At 37.2% G+C, this 19,409-nt stretch overlaps 5 protein-coding genes and 1 long non-coding RNA gene across 10 annotated transcripts; 5 read left to right on the top strand and 1 right to left on the bottom strand.

The window, feature by feature from the left end:
• Positions 1 to 889: 889 nt before the first annotated feature.
• LOC143208689 (heat shock protein 83) lies at positions 890 to 3,915 on the top strand. The gene is made up of 2 exons (XM_076423321.1): positions 890 to 1,049; positions 1,526 to 3,915. The coding sequence occupies exon 2, from the start codon at positions 1,526 to 1,528 to the stop codon at positions 3,686 to 3,688; it is 2,163 nt and encodes a 720-aa protein (XP_076279436.1). The 5' UTR covers positions 890 to 1,049; the 3' UTR covers positions 3,689 to 3,915.
• Positions 3,916 to 4,295: 380 nt separating this feature from the next.
• LOC143208708 (alpha-ketoglutarate dehydrogenase component 4) lies at positions 4,296 to 5,219 on the top strand. The gene is made up of 4 exons (XM_076423366.1): positions 4,296 to 4,483; positions 4,591 to 4,645; positions 4,721 to 4,890; positions 5,090 to 5,219. Exons 1-4 carry the CDS (start codon positions 4,460 to 4,462, stop codon positions 5,105 to 5,107), a joined length of 267 nt encoding a protein of 88 aa, XP_076279481.1. The 5' UTR covers positions 4,296 to 4,459; the 3' UTR covers positions 5,108 to 5,219.
• Positions 5,220 to 5,825: 606 nt separating this feature from the next.
• Positions 5,826 to 13,044, top strand: Ric-3 (RIC3 acetylcholine receptor chaperone). Of its 4 annotated transcripts, none has more exons than XM_076423332.1 (8): positions 5,826 to 6,124; positions 6,406 to 6,759; positions 7,238 to 7,500; positions 8,205 to 8,397; positions 9,273 to 9,322; positions 10,380 to 10,537; positions 10,610 to 10,796; positions 11,302 to 13,044. In XM_076423332.1, the coding sequence occupies exons 1-8, from the start codon at positions 5,980 to 5,982 to the stop codon at positions 11,809 to 11,811; spliced, it is 1,860 nt and encodes a 619-aa protein (XP_076279447.1). In that variant the 5' UTR covers positions 5,826 to 5,979; the 3' UTR covers positions 11,812 to 13,044. The 4 variants fall into 4 exon arrangements, with proteins under 4 accessions (XP_076279447.1, XP_076279446.1, XP_076279445.1 ...); XM_076423331.1 differs by having other exon boundaries at positions 9,270 to 9,322; XM_076423330.1 differs by lacking the exon at positions 9,273 to 9,322 and adding an exon at positions 8,729 to 8,868.
• LOC143208709 (uncharacterized) lies at positions 11,301 to 14,514 on the bottom strand. The gene is made up of 3 exons (XR_013008963.1): positions 14,312 to 14,514; positions 13,807 to 14,018; positions 11,301 to 13,729 (listed from the first exon to the last, which is right to left on the bottom strand). It is a non-coding gene; the product is annotated as an uncharacterized LOC143208709 (long non-coding RNA).
• A 136-nt stretch (positions 14,515 to 14,650) lies between these two features.
• On the top strand, positions 14,651 to 15,685 carry LOC143208703 (mitochondrial inner membrane protease subunit 2). 2 transcript variants are annotated; one of them, XM_076423363.1, is made up of 3 exons: positions 14,651 to 14,872; positions 15,003 to 15,415; positions 15,479 to 15,685. In XM_076423363.1, the coding sequence occupies exons 2-3, from the start codon at positions 15,080 to 15,082 to the stop codon at positions 15,683 to 15,685; spliced, it is 543 nt and encodes a 180-aa protein (XP_076279478.1). In that variant the 5' UTR covers positions 14,651 to 14,872; positions 15,003 to 15,079. The 2 variants fall into 2 exon arrangements, with proteins under 2 accessions (XP_076279478.1, XP_076279477.1); XM_076423362.1 differs by having other exon boundaries at positions 14,652 to 14,872; positions 14,998 to 15,415.
• A 10-nt stretch (positions 15,686 to 15,695) lies between these two features.
• LOC143208694 (KICSTOR complex protein ITFG2) lies at positions 15,696 to 18,644 on the top strand. Its single transcript, XM_076423339.1, has 6 exons — positions 15,696 to 15,842; positions 15,904 to 16,120; positions 16,598 to 16,857; positions 17,357 to 18,018; positions 18,109 to 18,343; positions 18,405 to 18,644. Exons 1-6 carry the CDS (start codon positions 15,696 to 15,698, stop codon positions 18,582 to 18,584), a joined length of 1,701 nt encoding a protein of 566 aa, XP_076279454.1. The 3' UTR covers positions 18,585 to 18,644.
• The last annotated feature ends 765 nt before the right edge of the window (positions 18,645 to 19,409 follow it).

The raw sequence follows: 19,409 nt of genomic DNA, 5'->3' as shown, positions 1-19,409 counted from the left end.
GATACCGACCGAGACATTTACGCGGTATTTCCGAAATATCTTCGTTACAAGCAACGAAAATAATAATTTTGGTCTTGTCATCATTCTTTCGATAGGCGTTATCGCATTCTCATCTCAATTCGTGTACAGCAGTCATAGTATTACGGTACTATATTCTTTGAAGTTTCATATTGAAGGTGATTGAAGCACTCTCAGTGCGTATGCGTATATATTTATGATTCGTCATGACTCGCTTCCATCTTACAAATACTTTAATTTCATACATAACGTGGTCGTCAGATTGCAATTATAATGAACTGGTCGTTTCGCGGAATACGCCCACTTAGACATTGCAAGGAAAATTTTTCTCGCATGAAAGAAGAAATACTCCTTTGTCTTCGGTTGGCTTAAATGTAGAATAATGCGTAAATTATATAAAAGGAGTAATTAAATATTAATAATTCTCATCAAATTGTCAGAGATTCCTGTTTTATCTATGGCGAGCAAAGCGGATCGATCAGGAACTGCATGCGGTAGAATTGAAAAATGGCTGACTTTCGTTCCAGAGAATAACAACGAATATTCCTCGCAAGAAAACAGCCAAACATTAATTAAACTTGCATCTATGTAATGTCATGATAGGCGTCGTTTCGTCCGCGTGTCCAGAAATTTCGATATTGTTCGATTCGTTCGGCCCGAACAAATACCGGAAGTACCACGTTATGGAGAAAAGAATCGATGCGAATTTCGTTGACAATATGCGACGTTACCGCGGCTGATTAATGGAAAATCGTTTTCCTGGATTTTTTTAAGCTGGACAATATCGATCGCGAGACACGAAAATTATCCGTTGAGAAAAAATTCTCGAATTAGATTTAAATTTCACCGGATGCGAAGCACTCAGGGTGGCAAAAATGTTCTAGAACGTTCTAGAACATTCTGGAATTTAAGCTGGTATATAAAGCGGAACTAGCCGACGCGCCACTTCATTCAATAAAACACCAGGTGCCCGGTAGTGTGTTCGTGCATTCTTCGAGAATATTTTAACGTCGATTTAAGCGAATATCAAGGTAAAATTGCACTAAATCTTCTTGCATTGCGTTGCATTTCATGCTAGCAAATATTTTCTCGCGTTTTATTCTGTCGTGTGATCGTCGTTACCGTGATATTGTAATTTTAGTCACCATCGAGCCATAGCCATTTTCACGAAGACAGAGCTCCTCAGTTTTGTATCCTCGTTAGTTCGAAGGTGTGGACGTGAATTTTTAATATTTTTACAGTGTTAGACTCGTGGTTAGGTACGCGCTTCTCGCCACGTTTTCTTTTTCTTAATATTGCACATTTTGATTTTCGGGCCACGTGTTTCTTTACACCGAGAATGCATTTTTGTTTGTAATTTTGGCGTTTATATAAATATTACTAATTTTTCTCAAACACGTATCATATATAATGTATTTTTGTATTTCTTTATATTCTTTATTCTTTCGTATTTTTTTATATTTCTGTGTGTGCATGTACACATTTATTAATTTCTTGTTCGTTTCAGATGTCTACACAAATGGAGACGGAAGGGGGCGAAGTGGAGACCTTTGCCTTCCAGGCGGAGATCGCGCAGCTCATGTCCCTGATCATCAACACATTCTACTCGAACAAAGAAATCTTCCTCAGGGAATTGATTTCAAACTCCAGCGACGCTCTCGACAAAATACGCTACGAATCTTTGACAGACCCGTCCAAGCTCGACTCTGGCAAAGAATTGTACATCAAGATTATTCCCAACAAGAATGACAACACTCTGACCATCATTGACACCGGTATTGGTATGACTAAGGCTGATTTGGTCAACAATCTGGGTACAATTGCCAAATCTGGCACGAAAGCGTTCATGGAAGCTCTCCAGGCTGGAGCAGATATTTCTATGATTGGTCAATTCGGTGTAGGATTTTATTCTGCGTACCTTGTAGCCGATAAAGTCACCGTTGTCTCAAAGAATAACGATGACGAACAATACTTGTGGGAATCCAGTGCCGGTGGATCGTTCACTGTCCGACACGACATTGGAGAGCCCCTGGGTCGTGGAACAAAAATCATTCTGCACATTAAAGAGGATCAAGCTGAATATCTGGAGGAGAGTAAAATCAGAGACATCGTAAAGAAACATTCCCAATTTATCGGTTATCCGATCAAATTAGTTGTACAGAAAGAACGTGAGAAGGAGCTCAGCGAAGATGAGGCTGAGGCTGACGAAGCTGACGAGAAGAAAGAGGAAGATGATGGAAAACCGAAAGTTAAGGATGTAGGTGAAGACGCAGAAGCTGAAGAAAAGGATGAGGAGAAAAAGAAGAAGAAGAAGACGATCAAAGAGAAATATACAGAGGACGAAGAACTGAACAAAACTAAACCCATCTGGACCAGAAACCCGGACGACATTACCCAGGAGGAGTACGGTGAATTCTACAAATCTTTGACCAACGACTGGGAGGACCATTTGGCTGTGAAACACTTCTCCGTCGAAGGCCAGCTGGAATTCAGAGCTTTGCTTTTTGTTCCACGACGCATGCCATTCGATCTCTTCGAGAACAAGAAGAGGAAAAACAACATTAAGCTGTATGTAAGAAGAGTATTCATTATGGATAACTGCGAAGAATTAATTCCAGAGTATTTGAACTTCATGAAGGGAGTGGTGGACAGCGAGGATCTTCCTCTGAATATTTCTCGTGAGATGCTTCAGCAGAACAAAATCTTAAAGGTTATTCGTAAGAACCTTGTCAAGAAATGTCTGGAGCTGTTCGAAGAACTCACAGAGGACAAGGCTAATTATAACAAATTCTACGAACAGTTTAGCAAAAATATTAAATTGGGTATTCACGAGGATAGCACCAATCGCAGCAAACTGTCTGATCTGCTGAGGTATCACACGTCGGCTTCAGGAGACGAGGCTTGCTCTCTGAAAGACTACGTTGGCAGAATGAAGGAGAACCAGAAACACATTTACTTTATCACCGGAGAAAACAAAGAACAAGTTGCAAACAGTTCTTTCGTTGAACGTGTGAAGAAACGTGGCTTCGAAGTAGTCTACATGACTGAGCCCATCGACGAGTACGTTGTACAACAACTGAAGGAGTTCGATGGAAAACAGCTGGTGTCTGTGACCAAAGAGGGACTGGAGCTTCCTGAGGACGAGGAGGAGAAGAAGAAGAGAGAAGAAGACAAGACCAAGTTCGAAAACTTGTGCAAAGTAATGAAGAATATCCTTGACACCAAGGTTGAGAAAGTTGTGGTTTCGAACCGTTTGGTTGACTCACCTTGCTGCATCGTTACGTCGCAGTATGGTTGGACCGCCAACATGGAGAGAATTATGAAAGCTCAAGCTCTCAGAGATACATCTACCATGGGATATATGGCAGCGAAGAAGCATCTTGAAATTAACCCGGATCACGCCATTATCGAAACTCTGAGACAGACATCGGAGGTCGACAAGAGTGACAAGGGAGTGAAGGATTTGGTCATTTTGTTGTTCGAGACTGCTCTTCTTGCTTCTGGCTTTACCTTGGACGAACCACAAGTACATGCCGCAAGAATTTACAGAATGATCCATCTGGGTCTTGGCATCGACGAAGAGGAACCTGCACCTGAAGAACACAAACCAGAGGAAGTTCCTCCCCTCGAAGAAGCAGAAGATGCATCTCGAATGGAAGAAGTAGATTAAACCCAAGATCTGAATATAATGGTGTAATAAATAAGATTAATACCATTATAGTCATTAAAAGTCTGTTATAAATAACCACGTTTTATGTGGTGTTGATAGCCATCTTCATTTTCATTTCCTGTATCATAAGACCTTACTTAATTTATCATACCAAATTATGTTTAAATACCAAAAATTGTTTGGAATAAGTTAAACGTACAATAAAGTAATGTTTATTATACAATATATATATGTTTGTGCACATTGATTCTATTACCCCTATCATAACTATAAGATTATTAGATTAATTATTAGATAAAATTATTAGATTCAAGTAAATTTATTCAAATAATAAATAGTAAATTATATTCAATAGTAATTTTCAATATAATCGTAATAATAGGATAAAATTTTCGACTTTGCTTTGCTCATTTTAGATTGTTTAGTCAGATGATTTTCTTTTAAATTTGAGTTAGTACATAGGCATTATACTGCACCGTACGTAGATATACTGAAATTACAATTACAACCAGCAGGTATGAATTAAAAAGTCTTGTCAATCGATTGTAATAAGATCTTAAAAATTCTGCGTTCGTATTATAAGCATTCGGTATCATTCGGTGATTGAAATTACAAGTAATTCGAGAATGATTTCACGTGTTATGCAGTCTCTAAATTAATGTCAAAAAACGCCATCTACCTGTAAGTTTGTATTAGACAGAAAGAGAGAGAAAAGAGAATTCTGTCGCAGAGAAGTCTCTGCGTTAGACGAATAGATATTAAGGGGAAATAATGATGGCCACAAAAGGTTGGAAGGTCAGTGTATCGGTATATTAGTAATAAAGATGTGCTCCATGTTAATTCATGCATACGCGTGCAACACCCAGAATATGGTTATGTATATAAAAATGAAATTCTCGTAGGTGGTAAAGCCTCATGTGCCGATGATTAAATTTCGTAAAGGTGGAACTGGTAAAGGTAATGTCGAATTATTTATTCTATTAAGTGTTTCTGTTGAAAAGCATGATTAAATTGGTTTGTGTTATTGGTTAGCGAGTGCAGGTGCAACAGCCTCACCATCTGCGCAATCAGGGACGTCTCAACAAACTATTGGCGGTGCAACGGGTCCAAACGTAACGGTTCTGCCAACGATAGACGATATTTACCTTCCCCCACGATTCCAAAGACGACCAATAGATGAGAAAGAAATTGCATACATTAATGCAAGTATACTACTATTTTTTATAATTTTCTGTTCTCCTATTAATAGAATTTGTCACATTCAATGATATGTATGATATAGTATATATACGGAGCACTGTGATAACTAATTAATGTATTTTCAAGTGAACGTAAACATGTTTGTTGGATGTAAATAGTTGATGACAGAAATCTTGTATCGTATTACTTTTTGTGTCACAGAGAGGTGGTCCGGACTAAGCTCATCTGCCAGCGAGGCATCATTGAACCTTAGAACTGTGAGAACATGTCATTTCTACCCTAAATTCAGTTGTATAATGTATTCTGTAAATAAATGAAAGCAAAACAAGCAGCTACAAGTTGTACATATTTCTGTCTTCCTCCTATCGGACAAGGTCCCACTGCTTGCCTGTGTGACATTGCCAGAACCTGCTATTTCTGGCTAGCTTTTTGGCTCATTCTTGCAACAAGTGAACTCTGAGTGTGAGTCAAGACAAGACTATGGAATTTTGATGATATTACTTTATACCCAGACGTAGCACGTTCATGCAGCATTATTTTAAATACATAATTTCAATTATTTAACAGCTAAACATATTATAGCTGTAAATATACGTTAAAGTGTCTAAAGATAAAGTTCCCATTTAATACATAATAATATACGTGTAGTAGTATTTTCAGATATTTAATTTCACTTGCAAATTATTCCCTCGTACATAAATCGAAAAGAGTTTTTCTTTTACCTAAAAAATTTAAATTCGTTCGTGAGCTAAGAATATTGTATATGTATATACATATATAGACTATTTCAATATTCATGGTGTATTCGTGGTACATTTGTAGTCAGTTTTGGCTTAATTTTTTGCATAGAATTAGCCTGCTCTCGATTGGAATATAAATATTGGGGCACCCTGAATTTTGGGGGTAGCACCTGAAAGAGACAGCCCTGGTCCCATGACAGAAATAGCAGAAGCGACAGACAGTGCGCTGTGTCACACAGCCTGTGTGTCTTCCATCCGCTCGCGATCCCTGGACGTGATAGCGGAAGAGATCAGAATTATTTTACTTTTCATCGAAACTACGAAACCTACACGAACGACAAATTTACGAAAATGGCCGAGATTACGGATTTTGGGCCAAGAAAGACGATTTTTATCCTAGCCATTGTGGCCGGTTGTTTCGCGGTATTATGGCCGAAAATTTTCTATCCTATGCTCACAGCATCTGTCACACCACACCACACACCTGATAATTCTGGTAAGATTTTCGTGTGTCAACCAATTTAAACATCAAAGATATATCTACGCGGAATACTATTTTTCGAACCACTTCTATCCGAGTTCTTATTTTATTTATAATTTAGACGTTAACACAAAATTCATTCATCTACTAAGCACAATTACAAGATATATTCTCTTGTGTTTTTTGTAAACATATTTCTTTCCAACATATTATTATATTATTTCAACGTATTATGTATATAATTATCGATTGATTTCCGTTTGTTATCATAAATTACTTTTATGTGTATTTATCAGCTTGCTGCGACGTAATATTTGAAAGCGACGTCACTGCTGCAGATATTATGCAGGAAATGTGTCAAAATATATTGAAGCATCATCAAGTCGATCCACGTGTAAGAGATGCTCTAAAATCTGTAAAACTGTCACCACAAAGCTCAAATTTCTGTAGAGAAGAAATCTTAGCTAGATGCGGTATAGATTTAATTACATTTCTTGCGGATAGAGAACGCTTGGGAAAGTCTCACAAACAAGTTTTGGAAGAAATCAGATCGTTTAACAGTTCTCTTTGCCTTAAGACACACTTCGGAATACCCCTTTCCCAATTAGGAACTCCGCATCTCATCAGATATCACATTTTAATGCCACACAGTAAGAAATTTTGGAAGGTTTTAATTCAGATCTTTCGATAATAGATACTAACAAGACGTTGGCATGTGTATTTTTGATAATTAACAATTTTATGGAAAGCGCAATATCAAATAGTTATTATATTAATACCATCGAAATAATAATTTATATTGCCATTCATTCTAACAATTTAAAGATATCAGTTCGATGCTAATAATTTCACAAAACGTATAGAAAGCAGATTCAAGTTATCTCTTCTACCTTGGCAAGTTGCCAAAAGACCAAACATAACTACTGTGTGTAGATGGATATAAGTTTGGCCTATAGTCATAGTTTGAAATACATTCCATGTAATGACCTCTTACACCGATTGTACAAATGAAAGATTAACATTATTGTTTATCTTCTTGTTGTTGTTAATAATCATACATAACGTTATGACGCTTAGTTATGAGATAGTTTAGGAAATATTTGTAATAATACATTTTTATATTGTTAGGCACAATACCTCAAGAACGACGCACACCTCCTCACGCTGGAGGCTTACATCCTGCATTAAGAGAACGCGGTAGAGCCATACCTTCCTCCCATATTGTGCCAAAAGTAACGGACAGACCCGATCATGTGATACCAAAAATGAGACCACCCTTGGGAGGCGCTGGTCATGTTGTTTCTGCACCAAAAGGAACTGGTACAATGGGAATCATTATGCCACTGTATACTTTAGGCATTGTGCTATTTTTCCTGTATACAATTATGAAGGTAAATCTGGCAACGATTTTCACACCTATATCTTTATTTAGACTCCGGATGTTTATGCAAAATAAAAAGTTTGTGCATCAATTGCAAAACGCAGGAGCTAAATATAGATTTATATTCTTCATTAATAATTTGAATGTGGCGAAAATAATATATTAATACTCTTAAAGTCTTTTAATATTTTCACTGTTTTAAATTGCACTTACTCATTTTTGTTATAAATGCATAAAATTGGAGTCTATTTATAATATTTAGGAGTGGGCAGATACCCAGAAATTCGGATTCGGGTCGGGGCCCGAAAATTCGTGATACCCGGGTACCCGAAGTCGAATCCTATAAAATCGAATTTTACTCTTTCTGCAATAATTATTGGATTGAATAGTAATGACAAAAAGAAAGAAGAGTTGAAAAATTGTGTTTTCTTCACAAAAATTTAAAAATATAAAATAGTTTTTACATAATGCGATGCACTGTTCTCTTTGCTTGATTTTTAAAATTTGATTTCATTTGGATAAAATACGAAAACATTTGAAAATCTGGAAAATGCATGTAAAATCAGATTGAGGATCCATCCGACCCACGACATAATATTCGGGTACCCGAAGGTCATCAATTTTTCGGTCCCGACCCGACCCGAGTTTTCAAAACCCACCCCTAATAATATTAGATCGAACAAAAGGATTTACCGTAAGGATTGCACCTTTTAGGTACTAAAGAAAAATTCGGATAGCGAAATCATTTCCGAATATCCTGGAGCCGCGGCGGAAAAAGAATTTCGAAAGATGGTATTTAGTCCTGAAGCCTTCGCTACAGCGATGACTGGTGGCACGATACATTATTGTAAGGAGAGATCGCAATCGCCTCACAGACCTGTACCCACCATAGAGGAACTAAAGGATCGTAAGTTGATTCTATGTTTCTAGAAATGATTAATGACACTTGATTTATATTATCATTAATGCAGTGTTTTCCTTGAAAGCTATTTCCTTTAAAGAAATACTGAAAAATAAGGTACATGTTTTTTTGAGTATCTAATCAGATTTTTAAATGGTGTTGCATGATGCAAGGTTTGCACAATTAGAACACACACGTATTTACATTATACGAGTCTAACAAAAAGAGAGAGAGAAATAAAAACAGAAAATTTTAGACTAAAGTTACAATTTATTATAAGTAGTTCGTGTACATTCTCTGAACACATTTGGTGATGTTATACATGCTGGAACACAAGAAGCGGCAGGAGACATAGAGATAGACCAACTGAGACGACGTTTGGTCGAGACGGAAGCAGCCATGGAAAGAATTGTTGTCCAGATGGGCAACATATCACGTTCAGTTATGCATAGTCCGAGCTCGCAACAAGAACTCAAGGTTTACTAGAATAATTTTGAAGCAATTTATATTGTCAGTTCCTTAGCCTTTAGAAATATGCACGTTGTTGTGTTCTGATTGCGTTTCAAGCTTTACCTATCCGAAATGTACATTATATTCATACATACATATTGTACATTTAGTAAGAGATCTTCAAAATTGTCGCTTCCTTTTCGTTCTTCTATATTTCAATGCTTCTGGATAACCATTTCTAAATCGTCGACAATTATGATTTTTTTTTATTAATCGTTGACAAACGTTCTGTTTTTGAAATGTTTATGCGTCGATCCGGGATGCGCGTACTGATATTTTAGCTGAGTGAAATACTCGTTAGAAACCTTTAAGTCACTGAACTCATCGAGTAAATGGAATATACAGTTCTTATTTTTACATTTGAATAGTAGATGGGCCTCCAAAGTCCAAAGGTCTGGCAGGGGTCGATCGCTCATCTAAGGTATATTCCTTGCCTCAAAAATTTTCTAACAAGCGTAACCAAAAGTTTGTGAACGATTGGTCTGATTAGATTTTTATACTTCCGCGTGTAATCAATTTACCGCATCAAAGGACTGTTGCAACATGTTACGATGCTGAGACATTCAATTATCTCAATAACAATGTTTAATATTGTTCAGTAGTACAGTGAGACTCCGTATCGGCTGGAGATTGGTTCCAAGTCGATTTCTCGGTTCCAAGAGATATAACATTATTTTATTAGTTTATAATCCTACATAATGTTATTAATAGACTGCGGATCTTTATGCTTTTACGAAAAAATTTGTTGGGCCAAATGTAAAACAGTAGAAAATAAATTTTTGTTTTACTTCTGCTTCTCACAATCAATGCAGACCATTTTTATTTTGCATAAAGATCCGCAGTCTAGTTATTAAAGATGAAAATTATACATAAAATATTGAAACTCTGTTAAAACAATGTAATAGAGCAACACTCGTAGGTCTACCGGAAGCCAGAGAACCTCCACTACCAATGCGACGGTTCTCCCATGTGACCAATCGCGGATAAGTGGAATGCGGATGTTGTATCCGCTGATACGGGGGTCTCACTGTAATATAGAATAAGTTAGAATAAACCTCGATGGAAGAGTTTTTTTTCGTATCGAACACAATTCATTTTTTAATGCATGAGTGATGACGGATGACGGAGCGTTATTATCACAAGTGCAGGTAATCCTGTGTTCGTTACACAACGTTTTTTTCATTTTATTATTGCAAATTTATTTTCAGCATGTATTTTTCTTAAGAAAATATGTATTTACAGCGTGTATTTTTATGCGTAATTTTTTTATGTATAGATTTTGGATAATGTCTATTTTGATGTGTTAAGCTTAAAAGTTGCAAACATTAAAAATGTTTAGTTTTACTAATAGATATACTTACTTACTAATAACTATTAACATTCGCAATGTAGCAATGATTAAACGCTGCAGCATCGAGTTTACATTCGATTCGTGTTAGGAAATGTGTAATTGCTAATTCGAATAATTCATTTATTAGGACGATGCTGTCGTCGAGGCCGACCATAGTAAAGCAGACGAAGAAGTAGCAAACATAGAAAATTCGCCGACCGTAAAAGTTATGGGTATGGAAATGACAGCTAGTTGCGAGGGTAAGGGTAGTAGACCTACTACTCCTATAATACCCGTTGCACCCAGGTAAAGATCATTCTGATAAATTATGTGTCTATCAAGTTCAGCGTTCAAATAATAGAGTTCGTCTAATTTTAGTCATGTTGAAAGGGAGAAAACACCGCCTAAACCTATCTATTTAGAAGGCGCATTACCTCCGCAGTGCGAACTGCTTGTAACCGATTCAGAAACACAAGAACAAAAAACAGAAGAGGATGCAGAAGCACCTGTTGTACTCTCAGGCAAAATGACCCTTTCCCTCATCAGTGTGGATCAAAATGCAGCTGTAAGAAAACATTAGAATTACCAACAGAATCAAATGAATCTGCGGAGCCTTGTTTTATTTGGTGATTCTTTTATTCATTTAATTGTTTGCTTCTGTACAAATTGCTTAACAGGAACATAGCAAATCACTGAAACAATGTAACATGGAAATAACTTTACCGTTTCTCTTTTTTCTTTTTTGCAACAACTTTTGTAAACCTACAATTACACACAAGCAACTACCGTAATAATTATAGTAGTAGGAAATTTGGTACACACTATTGCGGACGTTGATCGCTTTGGAACTCGTTCAAGATCTCACTGATCGCAAACAATACTAACTTGGTTGATCTAACGATATATATATATATATTCTACAATTATATACTAAACTTTTACACACATATAATTACTTTTTCTACAGGACTTTTACAGTTAGTACACACGTAGATACTTCGTTATAGTTAGCAAGATTATTGTATAATAGTGGATTATAAAAATATTTAAATACCATTTCATCAAAATAGGAATCTGAAGGAGAAAATCAAGAAGGACGGACAGTAGAAGATGACATAGTCTTGAGTATAGACTGTACGGGGCTTGAGCATGAACCGCTGAAAATTGGGTCAACTGGAGATAAGCAAGTTAATGATAAAATGGTTGAAGATGATGGAAGTGAAAATAAACAAGAGCAAAAGGATGAAATAGACGTGGAAGATGAGGAAGATGAACTTGACGAGGAAAGAGAAGAAGAAGAAGGAGAAGAAGAAGAGGAGGAGGACGAAGACGAAGAAGAAGAAGAAATAGAAGAAGTAGAAGATGAGGAGGAAGAAGAAATAGAAGAAGAGGAGGAGGATGAAGCAGATGAATACGAAGAAGAAGAGATTGAAGAGGAGGAGGAGGAAGTAGAAATTGAAGAAGACAACGAAGAAAATGAAAATGAGGAAGCAGATGAAAGCGAGAGCGGTGAGGAAGAAGCAGAAGACGAGACAGATGAGGAAGAGGAAAGTGAAACAGATGATATAAAAAGAATATAAGAAATTGTTGCATCAACAATAGAAATTAGTAAATGACGTGAACCGAAGTGGAAAGGGAAGATGCAACACGACATCTTGAAGGACGCAGACAATGGCGATAGTGGCAAAAACAACGAAATGAAACGAAGTTTAAACATTAATTTGGAAACGTGAAACAGGGAAGATCAAAGATGAAGAGATTGGGTTGCCTTATTACGAAAAGACGATTCGGAACAAAGCAAACTGGAAATAATAATTGATCGAATCAGTGTTTACCAATATTCAAGAATTGTATGCTGCAATAAGAACGGGCTAACTATAAGTACGATAGAAAAGTGATGACAGAGATAAGAAACATTGGTCAAGCACTGCCAAAACACCTAATAAATTCACAAGAATCGAATTTACCATATGCTTGGATTATTATCTGTTCTACCTAACGTTTCATTAAATCAGAAATTTGTTAATTGGAGGGGCCAAGTAAGAGGCAGTGCTTTATGTGCATGTCTAATAGTATCATTGTTTTACGGAGATCGTCGAATCCGGTACTGCAGACGGTACTAGACGCTGTACAACTATCAACATTGTTACGGTGTTCACTCCCTATTGGGTACCGTAATTGGCAAGCACTGATCTATGTGCTTGTGCATACATCAGCTAGATCGGTTGAATACTATTCAGTATTTTTCATTCTGCCAAATCCTTAATTATAATTTTCTCATTCATTTTTTTAAATATTCAATAATCTATTTTGTATGGAATCCTGTGCATAGTGTTCATACTATGTTCCAATGGAAATTTTGTAATACTGTAGTTTATAGAGTCACTTAGCCGATAGCATTGTCATTTTCATACCTATGCTTGATCATGCGATTCTATAATATCGTGCAATACAAATATTGGATGCAATTCCAAATAGTAATATCGTATTACTCTTATGTACGATCGCGTGACACTTATTATTTAGAACAAATGAAATTTTAAAGACAAACATAATACCTCTCGAGAGCCAGTCAAGAAAAATAATTTATTTTTAGTTGCATGATATAACTACACGAAAGTGTTAGTATAATGCATTGTAATATTCACCGTTCATTTTGTCGTGTAATTAGTATAAAATAAAATTGTTAGTACTGTTATGAATTACCAACGGACAAGTAGAGGTTATTGTCGAACCATAACTTGCAAATAATTCGGGAAATTGTTAAATTTACAAATTATATAGAAAATATATGTATATTGAAAATAAAATAATTTTGCAGTTGTTATTTATCGTACATTGAGCAGTTTAATAATATGATACATGAAAACAGTATTATTGTCTCAATTACCACAAGAAATTGTTGATCTAATGGAATTTGGCAAATATATTACAGTAATCGCGCGTTTACTGTCAGGAGTCGCTCGTGGGATCACTGTCAAGTGCCTACCCATGATCTCGGCTCGGGTATATCGATGCGAACACCACACATTGACTCGAATTTATCGAATGTTCAAACTTCTTAATTTTCATTATTTTTTTTATGGGACTTTCACTAACTTATTTCTCTTCGAAGTTTCGAACGCCACGAAGACCAGCGTATTGGAAAGAAAGACGCGGACAGTCGTCGCCGCCGCCGGCACAGTTCAAAGGCCCGCGTGTTCTCACAAAGACTTTCACTAACTTATTTCTGGCATTTTTCTGATTAAAATGACACCAAACACGATATAATTTCAACTGTATTTAGTGGTTTCATTGACGGTATGGAGTAACTGTAGGACACGGAGAGGATAGCGAGTGAAAAAAAGAAAAATTGTATTGTTTACTCTATTGTTTAAAATAGCGATGCGATGTGTGCTAATACTTTTATTAATAACTTTCTTGTGATTCCTTTTTGATTATGTATGAGTCGTTTAAAAATTTGTCATGGGCGTTTTCTTTTCTTCGATGTTGTATAGCCTAAAAAAATGTTGTGTTATGTTTAGGATAGTATGACGTATTTATTATTTATTAATTAACTATTTCAATTGTCTTACCTAAGACTGTTAATTTGAGTCCTTTTAACTGTAATTGTACCGGAGGTGGAAGGTATTCTTTAAGACGCTCGAGCTGTTTAAAACAATCCTCAAAGTCTTGTCTTATTTTTGGAGGTAGTTTGATCAAAGTTACTCGATCTCCTTCCTCTGCGGCCCTTTCTTCTTCTGCTTTCTCTGCAGCTCTTTCTTGATCTCCTTCCTCTGCAGCAGTGCTGGGGAAAATAGTATTTTAAATAGTAAAAATATTTTATTTGATGCAGTAATTTTTGAAAATAAAATATTTTATTTGATCCAGTAATTTTTGAAAATAAAATATTTTATTTGATGCAGTAATTTTTGAAAATAGTATTTTATTTTAAGAATATTGAAAATATTTGGACTTTGTCTTTATTTTCAATTTCAATTTTAAATATTATTGCTCAAAATAATGGTTCGCATTCAATAGATTTCTGCGTGTGAATATAGTTTCCGGGTGATAAGATACACTGTATGTTTATCAACAAACCTCAGTAGGCACATGCATACATATTTTCAAAATGTCCTACGATTACAATTTTTATTATATTTTATTAATTTCTTTATTTCCGAGGTAGATTGATATTTAGGAAGTAATAAAAACTTTGTACATGTCATCAATATATGAGAAAGTTAATTTTTCGGCAAAATGTCACTCAGGGCAGGGCCGTTGTAGAATATAAGTTCCACAATATTAGTTTTGGTCGATACGGTAGGATGTGACTGGATGTGACACGGAATGGTAAGAGGGCTCTAGAGCCCTACGAGCGTGAGACAGAGAAATACATTGTGTGATTGATCTACTCTTATATCTCGTCTGTGGATATACTGTTACTAGCTCCATCTACTATTTACATTCATTTAAAATTTAGAACCTCTATTCAATTTTGGTTTAGCACGTTTACCATTTACAATTAGTAGATATTGGTAGATATGTAATGTTTGGTGTTCTAAACGTGATGTTATAAAATTTCATGTTTTAGGATAAATACGACGGTATCATTAAACTGCGTACAGGAGCACACATTAATTTTTATTCATTTGGTCTTATGTACGTTTTTTATGTTTTATACATTTTCTGTGATAGTTTTATCTCTTAATACGTGTTTCTATAGTATACTATTCCATTTATATAGGTTACAAGATTAAAAAATATTTGCTTTTTTTTTGTTGCAGAGTAGGCCATGTGTACTATGTACAAGAAAAACTTGTAATTATATAATAAACCTATTGACATTGTCAACATGTATTTGCGAGCATGTTTAACCGTGACATACCAACCATAACATACCTAGTACGACACTTACTCCGCGGTGTTCTATTTGGTATCCCTATAGGAATTACCTACTTAGACAGGATTGGTTCCATAGCCAAGGTAGACGGAGTCTCCATGCAACCGACCCTAAATCCAGACTCGTGGGGCAATGATTTTGTCTATTTGAATCATTGGGCGATTCATACGCAAGGGATTCAACGTGGTGAAATAGTAGCCGTCAAGTCTCCCAAAAAACCAAACGAAACGTTAATTAAACGTGTCGTAGGATTGCCTGGAGATGTTATATGTACCCGTGGAAACTGCGGAGACGTGTTACAGGTATATATTCTATTTCTGCGATTTTTATGCTTGGTAAACAAACTCGGAGTGTCCGTTTTTCAGATACCAGAAGGTCATTGTTGGATAGAAGGAGATCACACTGGTTATTCTTTGGACTCTACCACTTTTGGACCAATTTCTCTCGGTCTAGTAACCGCTAAAGCCACCTGCATCGTGTGGCCACCTAGGCGCTGGCAATTTTTAAATCGTGCTACGCTAACGCACAAATTTCAGCTATTCGTAGCAAAAGATCACATGCACAAAATTTAATTTTCAAACAATGAGAGCTGTCAGTTTTGTGAAGCGGCTGCAATGGGATTTGCCTGGAACAGTGTGCAGACATGGATTAACAATAGGAGATATCGACAATGATGGCGACAACGAATTAGTTGTTGGCACCACCGAAGGGGAACTGTACATTTTCAAAGTGAGTCGTACTATTACATCGGGAGGTATTGCATGTTTGTTCTTAAATCAATGTCCAACAGGGATCGGAGCTTTGGCAGAAAATACCAGGGTTAGGCCTAATTACTTGCGTTGCGGTAGGAGATATTTTTAATTATGGTCGAAACGCGCTGGTCGTGATATGCGGAGACGGCTGGGTGCATATTTTTTATAGTCCAAGGCCTGTAAATCTTAGTACGACCAATGCAGCATCTTCTCAACAACCAACCAAAGAGTTATCGGACCAAGACAATAACAAAGGTGACTATAACTTTCCATTGGAACCTCGAAAAAGGGTTATTCCATGCGGAAAGGGACACCTTTTGGAGTAAAAGTTCGGATTTTGTTCAAATTTAAATATGTTGTGTAATCTTTAGTGACCTATGAATGAATATCAAAGGATTTTTCGATATCTTAAAAATTGTTAAGTCTAGAACTATCAAACCCCATCATATATATATCCATACCCCACAAGCTAAAACTCAGGTAGCATGGCCCGGCCCCTAATGACTGACATCCCTTCCTACACCGGCGTCGGAAGCATGCAGCCATGTAATTCGACGCCCTTACAGGGTAGAAGAGGGACAGACACTGTCCCTATTTAAAATAAGTCACTAAAGACTACAACATATTTAAATTTGAACAAAATCCGAAATTTTTCTCCAAAAGGTGTCCCTTTTCGCGTGGAATGACCTCAAAAAAGATGTAACAGATCGTTTATAAATCGTTTGTTTTCAGATCAAACGGATGGAGTCAGTGAAACAAACGAGTTAACCGGGAAAATGGAATGCGTGCACGTACAAAGAATTCCAACAAACACGAAGGTGGTATTGATAGAAGATGTCGACAGAGACGGAGCCAATGAAATGATATTGGGTTTGACCGACCGTGTGGTTCGGTCCTATAGGTGGTCGAGCAATTTAGAACTAGGCAGAGGAAAATTAGTTGGGTTGAATAAATGGGAGTGCGCCAGTCAAATAGGGACAGTCACGTTACAGGTACGATCAGGATGCCCCAAGTTTTAACGGCCAAACGAAAAGGTTGTCAGTACAATTTATGGCTTTAAGGGGGTAGTCTCGTTTCCAGGATTCTGATTTCTCGATAATGCTAAAATGGCGTTTTTCAGTAGTCAAAAGCGCTAAGTAAAAGATCAATAAGACACTTACTTTTCCGGCAGCATGTAATTGTCGCAGCTTTATGCAAATAGCTACATGCGCATCTTTATGCTTCCGAATATCGCAAATTACACTGCCGAATAATGTAAATTACGCCTGGTGAACGTAAAAATACGACTTTTCAGGGCGACTGCGGCCTAGATTGATCTTTTATCTAGCGCTTTTGACTACTGAAAAACCGCATCTTCGCGTTATCGAGAAATGAGAAGGCGCATCCCACACCCCCCTTACAATTCTGGAAACGAGAGTCTACTTCCTTAAATAAGAAAAAGATGTATCTTTTTACAGAAAGCTTATATACGTAAGTTTGGTTTTTGTTCAGCATACTGCGGATGGAACACCGACCTTGTTAGTGGCCCAGCCTGGTGGTACTTTTATGCGAATCAAGTGTAATCCCAAGGAGTGTTACTTAGAAGACGAAATTCATCAAACTGACGACGAGACGGCGGCGAGTTGCGTAGATTACCAAACGTTGGGCATATCGCGAATGCGCAATCAAAATATTTCGACTGAGATTATAGGGGATTTGGAGTACACGTCGGTAGAGAATAAAACGGCACCCGACGAATCTTCGTTCAAAGAAAATGTAGCCAGTGAAATCCGTCACGGCGAGAGTTCGACCGTTCAGTCGACAGCGGACAGTGAGGAAACGGACAAAGTCACCGAGAAAACTGATTTGACGAATGTGGATGAAGTCGATGGCAATATTATGGGAGGAAACGTGATTCTTGGCGACTACGACGAGCAACCAGAGAAAGATTCATTGCTGCCAACGTATAAAGACTTCTCTCCTGAAAACAATAACAATAATAGTCACAACGGCAATAGTAGCAGTAGCAGCAGCAGCATCGTTGAGAGTTCAAAAGGGAAGGACGATATCAGAGCTAAAAGCAACGTCGAACAAGGTCCACCGCAAGGAAAACCATATGCTCTCGCTACTTTGGACGGGACAATAATGTTGGTCAAGGACGAAGTTATTTTGTGGTAAGATCGAGGTCTTCGGAGATGATTTTCACGCAGATACTGGCGTTGTACGATGCGTTACATCGTAATAAAAATATAATTTGCTTTCAGGTCTATGCAAGTGGATCATTTAATATTCGCCCTGTGTCGATTAGATGTGACCGGGGACGGCTTGGACGAGATCGTGGCTTGTGCTTGGGATGGTCAGACTTATATTTTAGATCAGCAACGAAACAGCGTGCGTTTCCAATTCGAAGAGCCGGTCAGAGCGTTCTGTACCGGCAATTACAACGTTTCGCCCGGTGTTTCAACACCCTGTCTCGTGTACAATACTTTTAACAATAAGGTAATTCCTCGTGGCAGGAATATTCAATGAATTTCGAAGAATTTTGGTAATTTACTTACAGATCTTCCTCTACTACGATGTTACGCTTCCGAGCATGGCGATCAAGCCTTTGGACCCACTGGAGGAACTCGATCCCGAAGAGAGGAAGACTTTCGAGGATCTCTTAGGACGTTGCAATGGCACGGAAAGATCCCAAAAGATGCAGCAGATGACCGAGTGGTTGTTATATGGGATATCTTGATCCGTGTATCTGTACAGGATTGTAATAAAGAATACATAATAAGAAATAAGAAGAAAAGCAGTGCAGTGTTTCATTATTATCAATGTACAGTATACTCCTTCTTAACCGGCCCATGTGGGATTGGACCTTGGGCCGGTTAATCCAAATCATATACATATACAGAGTTGATCCAAAAAGCATTTGACCCTCCGACGGCTGTGCCTGGGTCTATTTTGACCGGGAGCCTCCAAATTGTCATTTAAGTACTCAATTTGTAGTAATTAAACTAACTGAATAGCGGTTTCATCGAGGATATCGGATGTGTCTACACGAGATATCATCAAAATTAAATATTTAAAAGTATTAAAAAGTATTAATTAGAGCTGTGAACGGTCCTAAGCATTGCCAATTATATGTATAGTATAAGAATCGTCCGTTGTCCGAGGGTTAAAACACCACATTGCAGATTCTCGAAAAATTGTGATAATTTCGTAGAAACAAATAGTACATCCATAAGCCTCGACTCATTTTAACCCTCGCACTCCTGCGAGTTCAAGGCCCATGCCGGAGTAATTTATGACCCGCACCGATATTTCACTGATACATATTGACGGTCGCTCGAGCTTATCATGAATGACTCTGGCGTAGAATACGGAGAGTAGAAGCTTTGAAGCCTTTATCTTCGCAAAGCAGTCTTCATTTTCCTCCAAGATATATTTACACGATGTAACGGATGGGAAATTAAAGATCCATTTTTCCCGAAAATGCAGAAAATTCAAACGGTTTATAGACCAAAAATGAGGAACAAGTTCGGTCGATAAAACCACTAAAAGGAATCGTACATCA

This window comes from Lasioglossum baleicum, chromosome 5, assembly GCF_051020765.1.
Source record: "Lasioglossum baleicum chromosome 5, iyLasBale1, whole genome shotgun sequence".
Taxonomy (NCBI): Eukaryota; Metazoa; Arthropoda; class Insecta; order Hymenoptera; family Halictidae; genus Lasioglossum; species Lasioglossum baleicum.
This window is presented reverse-complemented; position numbering and strand designations above follow the sequence as displayed.

Bases quoted from the DNA above. Each gene is read 5' to 3' on its own strand.
- LOC143208689 (XM_076423321.1), top strand. From the start codon at position 1,526: ATGTCTACACAAATGGAGACGGAAGGGGGCGAAGTGGAGACCTTTGCC.
- LOC143208708 (XM_076423366.1), top strand. From the start codon at position 4,460: ATGATGGCCACAAAAGGTTGGAAG. The intron at 4,484-4,590 runs GTCAGTGTATCG...AAATTCTCGTAG, and splicing joins TGGCCACAAAAGGTTGGAAG to GTGGTAAAGCCTCATGTGCC. The intron at 4,646-4,720 runs GTAATGTCGAAT...GTTATTGGTTAG, and splicing joins TAAAGGTGGAACTGGTAAAG to CGAGTGCAGGTGCAACAGCC.
- Ric-3 (XM_076423330.1), top strand. From the start codon at position 5,980: ATGGCCGAGATTACGGATTTTGGGCCAAGAAAGACGATTTTTATCCTA. The intron at 8,398-8,728 runs GTAAGTTGATTC...CTGGAACACAAG, and splicing joins CATAGAGGAACTAAAGGATC to AAGCGGCAGGAGACATAGAG. The intron at 8,869-10,379 runs GTTTACTAGAAT...TTCATTTATTAG, and splicing joins GCTCGCAACAAGAACTCAAG to GACGATGCTGTCGTCGAGGC.
- LOC143208703 (XM_076423363.1), top strand. From the start codon at position 15,080: ATGTTTAACCGTGACATACCAACCATAACATACCTAGTACGACACTTA. The intron at 15,416-15,478 runs GTATATATTCTA...TCCGTTTTTCAG, and splicing joins ACTGCGGAGACGTGTTACAG to ATACCAGAAGGTCATTGTTG.
- LOC143208694 (XM_076423339.1), top strand. From the start codon at position 15,696: ATGAGAGCTGTCAGTTTTGTGAAGCGGCTGCAATGGGATTTGCCTGGA. The intron at 15,843-15,903 runs GTGAGTCGTACT...AATGTCCAACAG, and splicing joins GGGAACTGTACATTTTCAAA to GGATCGGAGCTTTGGCAGAA. The intron at 16,858-17,356 runs GTACGATCAGGA...GTTTTTGTTCAG, and splicing joins TAGGGACAGTCACGTTACAG to CATACTGCGGATGGAACACC.